Raw genomic sequence first — 17,468 nt, 5'->3', positions numbered from 1 at the left:
GTAGGCTATCACTGCGCAAAGCCTCTAATGTTGAAATGGTAGTAATATTTGTTAAAATAATAGTAGGCTAATTTCCACATTAATTGGTAAAATGGCCCAAGAGATGTGATGGGGGGATGGCCGTTTTATAAGGGGGATGATTTGAGATTTTTATTTCAGAAGGGGGATGCCTCCCCCCACATCCCCCCCCCCTCAACTCGAGTACTGCGTATAAAGCCACCTGACACAGGCCCTTTGATTTCCATCACTAGAGCGCGTCAAATTACTTTCGGTTTTGCCAGCATGGCTTCTTTTAAATGAAGGCACAGATGTGTCAGACATCGACAAAACGGTAAAGAATAAGTGGAGATGGGCTTGGCAAAATGAAGTGGGCGATAATGGCAAGCTCCTGCTGCTGTGCCAAGGAAAAAGAAACAAAAACAGGCATCAGGTGTTGCCAAACTAGATGCCTTTGTCTTCACTGCGAAGAAGCAGAAAAAGTGAACTTTCACTTTACTTTTCTTGTTTCCTGGCTTTATTTCAACAGATTTTCTTATTTTTCTTTCTGTTCCACTCTTTTGAAAGCCTGGTTCAAGTTCGACTGCACTTGCACTTTTCTCTTAACCACTGCTATGCATTACTAAAGTATTGTTGAAATAAATTTGCACTTTGCGCTGAAAACTTGATGTTTCATCATTTATAGCCAGTAATGACAATGGTAAAGTCTTACCTTAGCTTTATCATTGTTAAAATTACGTAAATGTACTATAAGTAGGGGCCGAGGGGATAATGGACAACACGGCATTTAAAATTTGACGCATCGCTGACGTGGTAGGGGCCAACGACATGGAGCTTTTTTTTTCAGTCAGATGATTTTTTTTTTTGCTTTAATCCATGCACCTGCGGAAGCGCCAGCAGGCTGCGCGAGCTTGCACGGTTTCAGTGCACAGCCTGTGTAGACCAAGTTTAGCAGCTAGTGATTTTGCATTGAAATATGGAATTGTCACCTGAGCGCAATGTGGGAAGCGATGAGTACTAATCCCGTCAAGATTGGTGTTGCTACACCCTCCTACGATACATCTGTTAACCATTTTAATAATTACACGATAACGTTGAAGAAATTTGCAGAAAACCACCAGGTCGTTTTCTCATAAACAAACCAGCGCGGACGTAGGATTCAGAAGGAGGCGTCCCGCACGCGACATCACGAAAATCAATGTTTGCCGGGAAATCCAAATGCCAAGTTTTTCAGAGGCGGAACAATTCGCCTCAAATGGCTCGATTTCAATTGAATTTTCTGGTATTGCGCAAGGTAAAAAAATTGCACAAAATGTGACAGATATTTGACCAAAGTTTAATATAAAATAGGAGAATTACATCGATCTTGCTCCTGAATTTACCTGCGATATGCATTTTAACATCTGGACTGATGACCACACACTTGACATCTGGACTGATCACCGCACACAACATCTGGAGCGATCACCGCACACTTAACATCTGGACTGACCACTGTACATTTAACATTTGCACCGATCACCATGCACTCAACATCTGCACCAATCAGTGCACATTTTAACTCACTCATTTTTTTTCTCACCAGCTACCAATAAACTCTGAATGTTGAGTTTTATGTTGTTGAGGTCTGTTTATTCACTTTTATTTCCTTCCTTTGATATTTTCACAAAGCTCAGTCAGCTTGATCGTTAATTGTGAACTACATCCAGATCGCTGTCGTTTCGCGTCGTCTGTTAATCAGGATTACATCATGTAGTATCACATGGTGTCTGGTGCCGGTACTTTTACTTTACAAATAAAAGTAAATTAGCCTGATATGGAACGGATATACGATACGAGTATCAGTAAAATAATAACGTCGACAGTGAGCCGCTGTTTGAAACAAAACCAAACAGGAAACACAGAATTCAGTGTAAAACAAAAAGTGTTTTGTTTCCTGATTGGAAACACTCTGTCACCCGATCGATTTTACACGTGAATTTTTCCAAATCAGTATCTCGTATAGACGCGCTAATGGTTGTTCCGGCAGCATTGTTCGCGCTCCTCCTCAGATAGGTGCTTGATTAATTCTGTCTGACAAAGACAGCCAGTTCATTTACCACCTTAATGTGGACATGTGCTGTTGTGGACACGAGGATCACATCTCCTAATGTCAGTGATTAATAATGAGCATCGTGTGTGTGTGTGTGTGTGAGAGACAGAGAGAGAGAGAGAGAGAGAGAGAGACCCTGCACTGGGACTGATTGGAACAAGATTTCATACTTGATATCTGCTTAGCAGGCAATGAAAAGCCTCGTTTACAGCCAGAGAGGAGCATCGAGGACCCTGACAGACATCTCCATCAGTTAGATGGAGTGAAACACACACACACACACACACACACACACACACACACACACACACACTCAAGCTCTCCGTTCTAACAGCTCTAATGCTCAGAGACAGTCGCAGGCTGTAAATACAGCATGATGTCTTTATACTCATTCTGCTCTCTGACTCTGAGCTTTAATAGTGCTGTTACACACACACACACACACACACACACACACACACACACAGCAGTGTGATTACACTCTGGTTTAATATGATATAATCCCTCGCTGCATTTCTCTTTACACTCGTACAGTGATCAGGTCATTAGTGTCGGGGGCCAGAATTTAGTTGGAAGTTAGTTAGCCTTATAAATATTATTCACGCTGTTACCATAGCAACAAGACAAAAAGGAAAGTTTTATAGTTTAGACCAAACACACAGTTACTTTACTGCTCCTGCATTTCAAGATGCACTTTATATACAGCTATAAAGGATCACACACACACACACACACGCGACAGAGCGAGAGATGAAGTAAAAACACCCCTCTGTACGAGTCGTAGAGAAACGTGTCCTCGCACTTCATGGACGTCCTGCTGTGAAGGGCATCTTCTGGGTTCTTTAAGGGTTCTTCAAAAGCATATTAAAGATTCTTTAACAGTTATTAAAGGGCATATTAAGGGTTCTTGAAGGGCTATTAAAGGTTATTTAATGGTTCTTAAAGCGCATACTAAGGGTTCCTTCATGGTATATTAAAGGTACTTTAAGAATTTTTAAGGCTATATTCAAGGTTCTTTCACGGTTCTTAAAGGTGCCCTTCCACCAAAAACGTTTAATACTGGCTCTTTTTGAAATACCATAGTTCACTCCGAGTTGCATATGCATGCTGGATGTGAAAATGTAATTCTACTCCCATTCCCTGTATTAGCTTCTGAAAGAAAATAGTTGGAAAAACGAGCGGATCTGAAAAAGCCATACGACCTTACGTCACTTCGTAAATTAGTATTCATGGCCTCGCCCACCTTGGCTTGCGACCGCCCGCAGGAAGAAAGTTTGGATTTGATGCGCGAGGAGAGAGAGCAGAGCCAGTGTTGCCAGATTGGGCGGTTTTCAATCAATCAATCAATCAATCAATCAATCAATCAATCAATCAAGTTTATTTGTACAGCGCTTTTAACAATAAACATTGTCGCAAAGCAGCTTTACAGAATTTGAACGACTTAAAACATGAGCTAATTTTATCCCTAATCTATCCCCAATGAGCAAGCCTGTGGCGACGGTGGCAAGGAAAAACTCCCTCAGACGACATGAGGAAGAAACCTCGAGAGGAACCAGACTCAAAAGGGAACCCATCCTCATTTGGGCAACAACAGACAGCCTGACTATAATATTAACAGTTTTAACAGGTATAACCCTCAACTGTCCTCATGGGGCCGTCCTTCACAGGAGTGGGTTTTAAGTGCATTTTGGCGGATTTGAACATATTTTGGGCTGGAAAACGTCAGCAGTATCTGGCAACACTGAGCAGAGCCCATCTCGTCAGTAGCTAACGAAGAGGACCTAACAGCAAGTTGAAAACATGTCTGAAGTTTGTGCCTGTGTTATTTGTGGCAGTAACACATCAACGCTGCATTTTGTGCCCAAGATAGAAGAGGTGAAGAAGAAATGGTTGGAATTTATCTTTGGAACGCCACCAGCGAGGTATAATGCAGCGTTGGTACTGTGTTCTGATCATTTCAACCACAGGGACTTTTCAAACTTCGGTGCCTTCAGTAGTGGTTTTGCTTCGAGGTTGCATTTAATCCCTGGATCTGTACCGTCAAGACGATCGACCACCAGCTCACAAGCTGTACGTAAAACATGAACTTTTTGTTACAAAACAGCATGTTCATATTCTCCACGTTAGCATGCATGACATGGTCACAAGCTCGGCAGCGATGAGAGTTTTCCGCTTTTTCTGAGTAAAAAACGAGCTTTTTATATTACGCCAAATCCGTTGAGATTTTTTTAAATTAATTCCGGGGGGTTGGGGTATGTTCCTTCATGCTGTTCAAACTTTATTAACTCCAACGATGTTTACACATTATTTATAAGTCGCCATCTTTAGTCTCGTTTAAATCTCATTGAATGTGATGTAAAATTCGTGTTATCTACATTGTTATTGGTCAAAACATCGACGTCGAGACCATAATAGCCAATCAAAACCGTTTTTACAAAGACACCCACATTCTTTTTTTTAAGTCACTCGTTCATTTTATTTGTTTGTTTGTTCAGTAAAAACCCAAACATTTGTTGAATTTATTTAATTTCCTCGCGTCGCACCTCAATGACGTCAGCGCGCGGTATTTTTCCCTTCGCGGTTTGTTCCTTCTCTCTCGCCGTAGTAAGACACCCACATCCACTTGTTCTGACTCACTGGAGGTAGCGTCACAGTGCTGTTAGCCAATCAGAGGTAACACGTTTACATGTCATGAATATTAATGAGTAAGAGCTGAAATCCTGTCGTTCTCCCGCCACCCGCTCCTCCAGCAGACTAGAACAGCCTGAAACAGGAGAACCACAGCATTTTTTCCACCAAAACCGGCTCACGGGGCATTCATTCATACTAGAGACCACCGCACAATTAATGAAAAAACGATGCAAGGGGACCTTTAAAGGGCATATTAAGGGTTCTTTAAGGGTATACTGACCACAAGTTGGCCTAGTGGTTAGCGTGTTCGCCTCTCGATCGGGAGATTGTGAGTTCTACTCACAGTCGGGTCGTACCAAAGACCATCATAAAAATGGTACCTACTGCCGTCTGGCAAGGCACGCTGCAATACAGATGTGAGTGGGGGAGTCAAACTCTCGTGGTTACCAGAGGACACGCCCCCCACTGTAACCCTAGCTATGTAATAGGTGAGAGGCCGAAGGCTACGGAAACTGAGATCAGTGCCACCCTATGTGCCACATGGTGTGGGAAGGACTCGGTTGTTTTGAAGGGTATACTGAAGGTTCTTAAAGGGTATATTAAAGGTACTTGAGTTCACGTTAATATAATTCGAGTTAACATTCACACAAACTTGTTAATCATGACATCACTTTCATGCACACTCTGCTGTTCAGCTGCTCGAGAGCCAAGTTATCGCTCTATAAACACACACAACTCTGTTCATAAGGATTTACTCCACTGTTCACAGCCGAACTCACTGTCCTGTCCTGCCCGGCCCGGTCCTGCCCTGCCCTGTCCTGTCCTGCCTTGTCCTGTCCTGTCCTCTCCTGCCCTGTCCTGTCCTCTCCTGCCCTGTCCTGTCCTGTCCTGTCCTCTCCTGCCCTGTCCTGTCCTGTCCTGCCCTGTCCTCTCCTGCCCTGTCCTGCCCTGTCCTGTCCTCTCCTGCCCTGTCCTCTCCTGCCCTGCCTTGTCCTGTCCTGTCCTGCCCTGTCCTCTCCTGCCCTGTCCTGTCCTCTCCTGCCCTGTCCTGTCCTCTCCTGCCCTGTCCTCTCCTGCCCTGTCCTGTCCTGCCTTGTCCTGTCCTGTCCTCTCCTGCCCTGCCCTGTCCAGTCTGGTCCTGCCCTGTCCAGTCTGGTCCTGTTCTGTCCTGTCTGGTCCTGTTCTGCCCTGTCCTTTTTCCTTACTACTGAGTGTTTATGAGCACAAAGCTTTGACACATAGCACCGAGTGATTTAGCGGTGCAGTAGACTTGTGATGAAATCATTTTTATATATTTGTTCATGTTATTTATACTGGGAAGAAATGAAAAAAATATTGACAATTTTCACCTTTATTAATTCTAGACTTGGCTGTCAGGTGTGACTTTAACAGGGATCAAAGGGAATCAATATGTTTCTGACAGATTCTGGAAATTTCCCGGACCAGGAACGTTCGCTAATCACCGAGTCCTGACTGAGGATAAACCGCAACTCTGTCAGAACCAGTTTACAGATATGACAACATGAAAGAATTTATAGATCTTGAGTGATGTGTAGAGAGAGTGTGTGTGTGTGTGTGTGTGTTAACATTCAAATCCAAGCTATCAGCCACGAGCTATACTTTAGGTACTTCAAAGCATTTTGATGTGTGTGTGTGTGTGTGTGTGTGTGTGTGTGTGTGTGCGCGCGCGTGTGTGTGTGTGTGTGTGTGTGTTGATCACGTGTGATCCTTGAGTAGAGAGATCAAAGTGGGATAAATGCTATGATTTAAAGCCTCTTGCAAACACAAGGGGATTCAGTGTGAAGGAACATTTAAATAGCTGTGTTCAGAGATCTGGCCTACACACACACACACACGCACGCACACACACACACACACACGCACACACACACACACACACACCCCTAAAACATACTGTAGCTACTCAGCTTGAATTATTGGCACCCTTGATCAAGATGGGTGATGAAGAGGAAACGTCCTTGCAGGTATTCAGCTTAATCTAACACTGAAAATATCATTCATCATTATCTGTAGCTGCTTTATCCTGTTCTACAGGGTCGCAGGCGAGCTGGATCCTATCCCAGCTGACTACGGGCGAAAGGCGGGGTACACCCTGGACAAGTCGCCAGGTCATCACAGGGCTGACACATAGACACAGACAACCATTCACACTCACATTCACACCTACGCTCAATTTAGAGTCACCAGTTAACCTAACCTGCATGTCTTTGGACTGTGGGGGAAACCGGAGCACCCGGAGGAAACCCACGCGGACACGGGGAGAACATGCAAACTCCGCACAGAAAGGCCCTCGCCGGCCACGGGGCTCGAACCCGGACCTTCTTGCTGTGAGGCGACAGCACTAACCACTACACCACCGTGCCGCCCACACTGAAAATATGAACATCATAAATCTTTCTCAAACAAAACTGTCTCATAATTATTGGCGCCCTTATAAACTCTTGAGCCCAATATAACTGAAGCACGCTGCTGTTTAGAACTTCTTTAAGATCACCCAAGTAGTCTGGAATGCTTTAGCGGTTATCCATGATGCCCTTTTACACTGCGGGACAAATATAAAGTGACAGAAAGGCCAGTTGGTTGTTCATAGGCATATGGGAGATTAGAGAACGCAGAAAATGTTACACAGAACCTTAACAATGTCCAGGATGTCCAGGATCATATCAAAGACTCATTAATCCTGTCTATGAGCTTTTAATCATCAAAAAAAATGAAAGCATGATAATAATAATAATAATAATAATAATAATAATAATAATAATAATTCACTACTACAGTGAAAGCTGTGATGTTCAGAGGAAAGTGACGACTTTAAAACCGGAGACTTTTATTTTTTATTGTCATGCTTTTCATGTTAAACCATGTTATTCAGGAACGACAGAGGAACATCTGGTGAAGCTGCTTCGTGATCATGCCTATTGGTAAAAATAAGACTGAATTTAATGTCAAGTTTGAGCACTTGTATTTAAATTCGTTTTAAAGAACATCTCAGATTGGCTCCTATACGTTCATGTGAAGAATCTCTATTCGCAAGATTAACCCTGTGTCTGAAATCGCTCCCTACTCACTGTACAGTGGACTATATAGTGAGGACGCCATTTTGTAGCGCTGTCCGAATGTACGGTATAGTGAGGATTATTACACCCTATATAGTGGACTCAAAGTATCCCACAATGCATCATGAAAAGTAGTGTCCAACCGATGGTCACTAACCAAGCAACATCCCATCATGCATTGCAGTTGCGCTGAGAAGTCAAATCAAAAGCCTCAAATGTGATTGAATAAAAGGCAGCGGCGAAGAAGAAAGAAAGGATTCAGCCTTGATTTAACAGAACTGAAAGATGCAGCAGACACAGAGTACTTTGTATTTATTAATGTGGGAAATACGCTCGGTATAATATGGATTTATCACAAAAAATATACTGTATATGCGTGTATTTATTTTGAAAACCCACCAGCCGACTGATCTGACATGTTTTAATTGTGCAACGGTAATGATGTAAATAACAGCGCAGCAGAGGTCGACAGTAACGAAGTACATTTACTTGAGTTCTGTACTTAAGTACACTTTTGGCCCTTTTCCACTACCCTTTTTCAGCTCACTTCAGCTCGCTTCAGCTCACTTCAGCCCGACACGGCTCGCGTTTCGACTACCAAAAACCAGCACGACTCAGCTCGCTTCAGCCCTGCTTAGCCCCTAAAACTCGCACCGTTTTGGAGTGGGGCTGAAGCGAGCCAAGCCGTGCCGAGTGAGGCTGGGGGCGTGAGCAGACACTCCCCTGTGCACTGATTGGTGAGGAGGAGTGTCCTCACATGCCCACACACGCCCCGCGAGCACGCTGGGATCTGTAAACACCGCAAACCCGGAAGGAGAATAATTACGAATTACGAGAATTTCTGAAGCCTTATGCGCCTCGCCTCATCTATACGCTCTTGCCAGTATCTGTCCGCGTTGTCGGTGACAACAAGCCACAGCACCAAGACCAGCAACACTAACGACTCCATGTCCTCCATGTTTATTGTTTACTATCCGGGTCGTGAGACTACCGCTTAAAAGCTCACTGATGTCACTGTTTGCGCTGCTTAACGACATCACCTGACGTCCACCCACTTTCGCTAACTCCACCCAATGTGTCCACCCACTTCCAGCCAGCACGGTTCAGCGCGGTTGTAGTCGAAATGCAACTCCAACAGCCCCGCTCAGCCCGACTCAGCCGTGTTTGTAGTGGAAAAGCGGCATTTGAGTATCTGTACTTTACTTGAGTATTATTTTTTTGGGAACTTATGACTTTACCTTCACATTTGAAAGGCAAATATCGTACTTTTCACTCCACTACATTTCTATCAAGGTCCTCGTTACTATGAAGCAGCTTTGAAAGTGGATGTTTTTTTCTTTTCTTTTCTGAAATGTGATTGTTTATTCGCAGGTGACACTGAGACGGCCGATCAGTAATCACTCAGGTCACGTCACATCCATAAACTGTATAAAATCAAGTTCAGTGATTTCTCAGCAGCGTTATTTAACACGATCAGTTGATGGCAGAATGGAAGGAGGCGGTTCTTCTGGAGAACGCACGCACCCACAGTTCTATAGCTAGAACACATGTTTCAGTTTTCTGAAAGGATTAAAGAGTCATTTTGTTTTAAATGTTTGCTTTGTTTGCCGAAAACGAACCACATCACAGCCTACAAAAACTCGCCGTCCAACCTGCGGAAGCATATTGAGGGATGCAAACGTTTTATTCCAAGAGAAAGCTTGCAGTGAAGTTGTCTGTGGTTTCAGAGCTAGCGATAACGTTGCAATAGCTGTGCAGTCTGGTTAGTCAAATGACTTTCTATGGATTTTCCCACCAAGTTGCCGTAGCCTTGTCCACGGCTAACGTTAACACATAGCTAGTTAGCATGTAAAAACTGAGTTATGCTAAGATGAACAATGTTAACTTATCTGAAGTCCTTTCGGAAATATGTTTTAGCATAATCTTGCCAGGGCGGCACGGTGGTGTAGTGGTTAGCACTGTCGCCTCACAGCAAGAAGGTCCGGGTTCGAGCCCCGTGGCCGGCGAGGGCCTTTCTGTGTGGAGTTTGCATGTTCTCCCCGTGTCCGCGTGGGTTTCCTCCGGGTGCTCCGGTTTCCCCCACAGTCCAAAGACATGCAGGTTAGGTTAACTGGTGACTCTAAATTGAGCGTAGGTGTGAATGTGAGTGTGAATGGTTGTCTGTGTCTATGTGTCAGCCCTGTGATGACCTGGCGACTTGTCCAGGGTGTACCCCGCCTTTCGCCCATAGTCAGCTGGGATAGGCTCCAGCTTGCCTGCGACCCTGTAGAGGGATGAGGCGGCTAGAGATAATGAGATGAGATGAGATGAGATGAGATAATCTTGCCAAATAAACAGAATGTAGAAATCTTTCTTTTCTAGTCGCGTTAGCTACTCAATATGATTTAGAGTTAGAAAATAGTTTGCTAGCATGTCAGGTGGCGTTTCACTGACTAGCTAGCTTAACGTTAAACCACCATGATGCACAGCATGCGTTCATTTTGTGAATTCACATTTCTGTCTTTGGTAACGGCGTTAGGTTTGGTAAGCGTTGTGTCAATAATACAACAATGTGTTGACAGAAAATGTACTTTTAATACTTAAGTATTTTTAAAAGCAAGTACTTCAGTACTTTAACTTAAGTAATAATTAGACTGGACAACTTTCACTTGTATCGGAGTAACATTTGACTGACGGGATCTGGACTTTGACTTACCGTAAATAATGAAGTTGGGGACTTTGTCCATCTCTGCGGCACAGCGGACTAGCATCTGAAAGCATTTTTTTTCCTTCATTTTATCAATGAGCTCACTATATAGTCCTCTATATAGTAATTCCCTCTATAGTGAGTAGGGAGTAGTGAACGAGTGAGTGATTTCAGACACAGGGTAAGTCTTGGTTTCTGGGTTCGTAAGGCCTATTTATCAGAATTCAGATTCAACAAACAGAACCGTGGTGCGAAGAAATGAAAATAAACACTGAAAATGAACAAACAGCACAAACGTGAATATTAAACTGCACTGTTTGCTAACATCAGGGTTCAGAAATGAAAATCCAACTCCATTCCCGATCGTAACTACTCAAGTAAAAACCACAGAGGCGATGCAAGCGTTTGTAATTTTACTGCTCATTGCTTCCACTGCCCTTCTCTCTGTCTTTATCACTCTTTCTCTCGCTCTCTTTTTATCTTAACATGGCTTTATCACTGGGACTGTATTAAGTATGATAGTGCCTAAGCAGAAGAAACACATTTGTAATGTATATAAAGATCTGTGTGTGTGTGTTTCAGGTCTCAGACAGGTGTGACTACATTTATGTAAATGGTAAGGAGATGAAGGGCCAAGTGCAGATGCTGGTGAACTTCACCTACAGCTTTGCCACGGCTCAGCTGGAGATGAACGTGTGGATCCCCCGCCTACCGCTCCACATCGAGGTCTCGGACACAGAGCTGAGCCCCATAAAAGGCTGGAGGATCCCTACAATACCCAACACGCCAAGGTGAGCACAGACATGCCCTGAGAAAAGCAAGCAAGGGAAGCAAGTAAGCATGAAATGAATGGTGTCATCACAACTACTGGTGCAACAAGACCAAACAGCCGCAAGGCGTTCATGTTCAATGAGAGTTGTCAGTTTACAGCGATAAGAGAAGCAGCGGTCACCGGTGAGACAGAGCTGAGCAGGGAGAAACATTATCTGCCTTTTCTGGAGTGAGTTCCCTCAAGAATGTCCCATTCCTTTAAACAGAATTGTATGAGTCAGAGACCGAAGTTCTCCATCTCCACAATAGGGGTGTTCACACGGCAACTTTTACTCCGGTGTAGCACCGGGGCTGCCCCGGTAGAGCGTTCACACAGTACAAAGTTATAGCGGTGTAGCCCCTGAAAGCTGCTTAAACCAGTGCAAATCTAACCCTGCTCGGGAGGTGGTTTAAGAAATTTACTCCGGAGTAAATGCTAGTTTGCGGGGCAGCACTGATATAAAACGGGACGTCTGAACGCTACAGGGGTAGACTCGCTACGCGTGAGGAGAGTTGATTACATACGGGCATTGCATAATTTGCATCCTGGTATTTTACGCTTCCAAAATGGCGAATATCAACAACAACAGAACTGCGTGTCTTCCGGTGTTGCCAGATTGGGTGGTTTTAAGTGCATTTTGGTGGATTTGAACATATTTTGGGCTGGAAAACGTCAGCAGTATCTGGCAACACTGGTGTCTTCATCCATGTTGTTTTCCCGGCGCTTGGTGATGCCATGACAACCGGGAAAAGGAAGTACATTTTCACGCATGCGCATATTTCATTTCCGCATTATTACTATCGTATAGCACGGTCGCAAAAATTGCCTTGTGAACGCAAGTGGGGCTGCACCGGCGCTAACACGCTTCTCTCTAGTAAGCAGGTTTGTGACGTGTGAACGCTCCACAAAATTTACACCGGTGTAAGATATATCGCAACAAAATACATCGGTGTAGCATCGATGCAAATATGTGCCGTGTGAACACCCCTAAAGGCTTTCCAGTTTTCCAGATTTTTGTCATCATCTTAGAGCAGGATTTTGACTTTGACATACATCAGGTCCAATCTTATCCATAAAGTCCAGTCCTATCTGTGAAAGGCCGTTATGGCTCCCATAACTCCCATTAGCCGTTATGGCGCCCATCTTTATCAAATGATTATACAAGTTGAATAAGTTGATCGTGACTCCTACTTGGTTGCAGTGGAAGTCTGCTCCCACAACAGCGCTTTGCAAAGATTGGACATGCACTCTACGGATATTTGGAGCCTGGCTGCAGGGATTTGAACTCATTCAGCCACAAGAGTGTAATACTCCATTCACACTCATGCTGAAAACTGTATATTTTCCACTATTATGCTGTAATGGTGTCCTGTGGAAATGGAAACAAAATGGTAAAGTCGAAAAATTAATCTGTCCCCTGTTGACCGACTAACGTTTATGGAACTCTTTAGTCACAGCTCCAGTGGGAATCGGAACCATCAGATTTATGTGTTGTGATGGTTGGCACGTTCCTGGTAGTGAGATAAATGAAGATATAGTGATATTACGATGGAACTACTCATACTGCCTGAATGCAAAGTAACCACAGGAAAACTCAAAACAACCAACAAACAAAAAGATCATCAAAAAGAAGCAAAAATGTTATAAGCATTAGTTCCAGTGAAATAAAATATAAATACTGCAAAGCCATTTTAGAGAGTTGTGTGTTTTCAGCTTTGCCAGCAGTTCAGGAAAGAATTAGATACGAGTGTGATGATCAGGTGTCCACATCTTCAGTGGCGTTGGTTGTAGATGCAAATTCCCATAGCGTTCAGTAATGAGGTCAGTGCTTAGTGTTATGTGAAGTTAGACAGTAAAGTGGTGAAGAGTAGTTTGTTGCTTCTGCTAAAAAACATAAAGCAGTGATGCAGCAGAACTGCTGTTTAGCGCTGTTGTCACACAAATCTTTATTTTATAGTATTATTAGATTTGTTCAGGCTTCACATCACCTCAGAAAAATGTACAAATTTTGTTTCAATCTTTTTATCCCAGGATTTAGCTGTTTGATCTCAGTCATGGACCGTCGCACGTCCACTTTAATAAGCACTCGACACACGGCATTTCCAGGCGGGTGTTTAAACAGCACACGGTGAATTCTTAATTTTCTGTCACTTATCAGATTTGTGTAGTGTTTTCCTGACAGGTCATCAGTTCCTCAAATATCTACACATGAACTCTAAAGTGGAACGAAGAAGATCTGATTATTTTCTGGAAGATCTGATTCAGACACATTTCTCCGCTGGCCTGGTAACTTGTTTGGGTAGAAACTTGTAGTTATTTCCCTCTTGGCCGAGAGAGAGAGAGAGAGAGAGAGAGAGAGAGAAATAAATAATGCTGTACCCAGATTGCAGAAGCACAGCCCTGCAGTCTGAGTACAGAAACTCAGCAGGCTGAATAAATTCAAGATGAAGAGGAAGGAGAATAAAACATGGCTCAGCCACTCGAGTGGCTCGACACACAGCAGGGTTCGTGTCTCCTTTCTGCTGGAGTTTTCCACGCATGCACTCCTAGCAAATGGACAGAAATCAGGAGGCTTACATAAGGCTTCAGCAAAACACAGCGAAGATAAATCAGATCTTTTTCCAACTCGTTCTGTGTTTGAATTCATGTCAGGATCAATATTAGTAACAAAAATCTAACCATAATCTAAAATAAAAATCAATCTCAAAAATGGAAATTATATATCCACTTGGGAAAATAACCCTGAAGCTGAATATTGTCCTATAACATCACCCTGAAGTGTTTTATTTCAGTTTGCCAACCATTTTTATTGATTAAGGGATGACATTTTGTATGTTTTATCCATTTACATCTCATCTCATCTCATTATCTCTAGCCGCTTTATCCTGTTCTACAGGGTCGCAGGCAAGCTGGAGCCTATCCCAGCTGACTACGGGCAAAAGGTGGGGTACACCCTGGACAAGTCGCCAGGTCATCACAGGGCTGACACATAGACACAGACAACCATTCACACTCACATTCACACCTACGGTCAATTTAGAGTCACCAGTTAACCTAACCTGCATGTCTTTGGACTGTGGGGGAAACCGGAGCACCCGGAGGAAACCCACGCGGACACGGGGAGAACATGCAAACTCCACACAGAAAGGCCCTCGCCGGCCCCGGGGCTCGAACCCAGGACCTTCTTGCTGTGAGGCGACAGCGCTAACCACTACACCACCGTGCCGCCCATCCATTTACATGTAAATTGTAATTCACTTACATTATAGCAGCTGTAAACACTAAAGTCTCCAATTTTCCGTCTTTTAAAGTGAACAAGTGACTCTGCTGCTGGATGATTTGCTGAAACGAAACAGTAGCAGTTGAAAGATCAGATGTAATGTCAATTCTGGTCAGGCAAATAAATAGCAATATCACTTCATCAACCTTTAGAAAGAGAAGCAAAAGTTTTGTAGTCAGGATACTTCCGAGAGACCGCGAGCTGGCCTGGTGGTTAGCAGGTCCGCCTCTTGACCAGGAGGTCATAAGTTCTACTCGTGGTTGGGTCATACCAAAAAACATCATAAAAATGGTATCTACGCCCATCTGGAAAGGCACACTGGGATACAGATGTGAGTGGGGAGTCAAACTTTTGCGATTACCAGAGGATCCGCCCCCCACTGTAACCCTAGCTGTATAGGCAAGAGGCCAGGGGCTACTGAAACGGAGATCGTCACTGCACCTCAAGAGCTGGTCAGTACTGGGACAGGAGACTGCCTGGGAAGACCAGGTCCCGGCATGGGAAGGACTTTGACTTGACCTTGATATTTGTGCGTTAAAATTAGCTCTTGAACTTTGTAGTGAGGTAGATATGTAGCTCCAACCAGCAATCATGCTGTAAAAACAAACTCTACGCTTCAGTCAAGGACCAATCCTTGGAGAACTGGTGTAGCTCAATGTCTGTAGGTACGGTATATCCACTTAGCTAACATTAGCATTCGCAGCCTAGCCCCCCATGCTACTCGATAAGAGAATGGAGTCTGTGTTTTTGTATCCACTTTTCTCAACTGATTGCTGCTAAAAATCTCCTTCAGCAATCAGGGTGTTTTGGACTGGTGTGAAATGGGATATTATCAGCGCAGCACACCGATCGACTGACAGCGTGTTGATACCAGTCAGTAACTCAGGAATCCTTTGTTCTTAAATATGATGTCGTGGTCATACATACCCCTTTTCCACCAAATCAGTTCCAGTGCTGGTGCTGGTTCACAACTCGTTCAACTTGCGAGCCAGCTGAGAACCAGTTTGCTTTTCCATAGCTCGCGGTGCTAAGGGAAGCCACGTCATTACGTCATTGTATACGTCAGTTACGTCGCTGTATACGTCAGTTACGTCGCTACGTTTGCATAAACCTTGGCGCGAATATTGAAGCAAAAACAACACAGAAGAAGCAGCAGCAGTAACAACAATAATAATAATAATAATAATAATGGATGACTTCGCGTTTGTACAGCTTCTGCTTCTCATCGCTTAAAAATGGTGATCTTTCGCGGTCTTGTTATTGTTGTTGGTCTTAACAACTCCGCCCCCCCGCTGACGTAAGCGGTTCTTTCCTCTGGCCCAGCAGAGAGTCGGTGCTAGCCTGGAACCGGTTTTTCTGGCCCCAGAGCCAGTTTTTTGTCAGTGGAAACAGAAAACCCGGTTCCAAACTAAGCCCTGGCCCCGAACCAGCCCTGGAACTGCTTTGGTGGAAAAGGGGCATCAGTGACATCACATGACGCAGATCAATAAGATGATGTTTAATCAGTGAACGCACACCTGAATTCCTTTTTCTGACCATCACTACCCCGGAGTGTAACGGACAGCTCGACGCCAGAGAGAAGAGTACAAACTGACACGGCGTGACACGGGCATTAACACGCCTGTAAAACACAGCCAAACGTGCATGTAAGAGCGAGGGAGCGGGAGGACGAGTGAAGCCGAGTGATTACTCCGAGACAGCAGCGTGGGTTCTGTCCTGATTGCTGCAGCTGATTAAGAACTGATTAGATTTGTGATTGCCTCAAACCCCAGTGGAGCGCTGCGATGGTGTTTGTGTAGTTTAATTAAACACACACACACACACACACTCTTACTGTGTTGTAAGAGGAAAGAGAAATATAAGTAAATGTGAGTGTTTGATAATTCCTATCACCTAACTCAAACTAAACACACTGCAAGGACATTGAATGTAACTAGAAATGGATAAAAAGTGTTGTGGATTGTTCTTTCCTAAGTTGCTGTGGAATTAAACACTGGAGGAGAATGAACTTCAGGGTGGTAACGGTAACTCCGCTTCATCGCACCATCCCATCCCATCCCATCCCATCGTTGATTATTTTCCTAAAACAGCACCACACACCAGTGTTTGAATGAATTCTTCACATTTTATGTTGTGGCTTGTATTAACATAATCGCATTTCAGAAGCGTACGTCTTTCATCTGTCTTTGTTTCCTAGCTTTTGTAATGAAAGACATGAAAATAACTTCACCCTTGTTATTCAGATGAAAAGACGCCACCTCTTTTTTTTTTTCGTTTCCGTTTCCGGTTGAGAGTACGTCGTGCGCTTTCTGGCTGCCGCTTCTCACCAGAGCTTTTTTATTTTATTTTATTTCTTTTTTTAAGTCAAGCCAAGTTTATCTGTATCGCGCTTTTAACAAACATTGTCGCAAAGCAGCTTTACAGAATTTGAACGACTTAAAACACGAGCTAATTTTATCCCTAATCTATCCCCAATGAGCAAGCCTGTGGCGACGGTGGCAAGGAAAAACTCCCTCAGACGACATGAGGAAGAAACCTCGAGAGGAACCAGACTCAGAAGGGAACCCATCCTCATTTGGGCAACAACAGACAGCCTGACTATAATATTAACAGTTTTAACATGAAGTCAGTTTCGTTGATGTTATAAACTCTTCATTGATGGAAGCTTGAGTTTTTATTTTTTTTCTGTGTGTTTGTATAGTTTGATGTTTGTTTGAATGTTTTGTCCGCCGGATATGGTGTGGTTCCGGACCTAGTTTTGGGCGTCGGTTCCCTCCAGGCCTTGGTTCGCCGTGGGTGATGCCTGCGCTCCCAGCTGTGGACTGCAGTGAGCTCGTTGCTCATTTTACATCGTGGTTGTCCAGCGCTCTGCGCTTTAACGCTTGGCGTGATGT

General features: G+C 43.9%; 1 protein-coding gene across 1 annotated transcript in view; it reads left to right on the top strand.

Moving 5' to 3' along the window:
* Positions 1–17,468, top strand: part of si:dkeyp-14d3.1 (transmembrane protein 132C) — a 464,566-nt gene that overhangs the window by 415,937 nt on the left and 31,161 nt on the right. Inside the window, exon 6 of the mRNA XM_060931177.1 lies at positions 11,066–11,274. Within this exon, the coding sequence (XP_060787160.1) occupies positions 11,066–11,274 (209 nt within the window). The remainder of the gene's footprint in view (positions 1–11,065; positions 11,275–17,468) is intronic.

This window comes from Neoarius graeffei, chromosome 10 (assembly GCF_027579695.1).
Source record: "Neoarius graeffei isolate fNeoGra1 chromosome 10, fNeoGra1.pri, whole genome shotgun sequence".
Taxonomy (NCBI): domain Eukaryota; kingdom Metazoa; phylum Chordata; class Actinopteri; order Siluriformes; family Ariidae; genus Neoarius; species Neoarius graeffei.
Note: the sequence above shows the minus strand (reverse complement) of the source record. Positions and strands in the feature narration are given on the sequence as shown.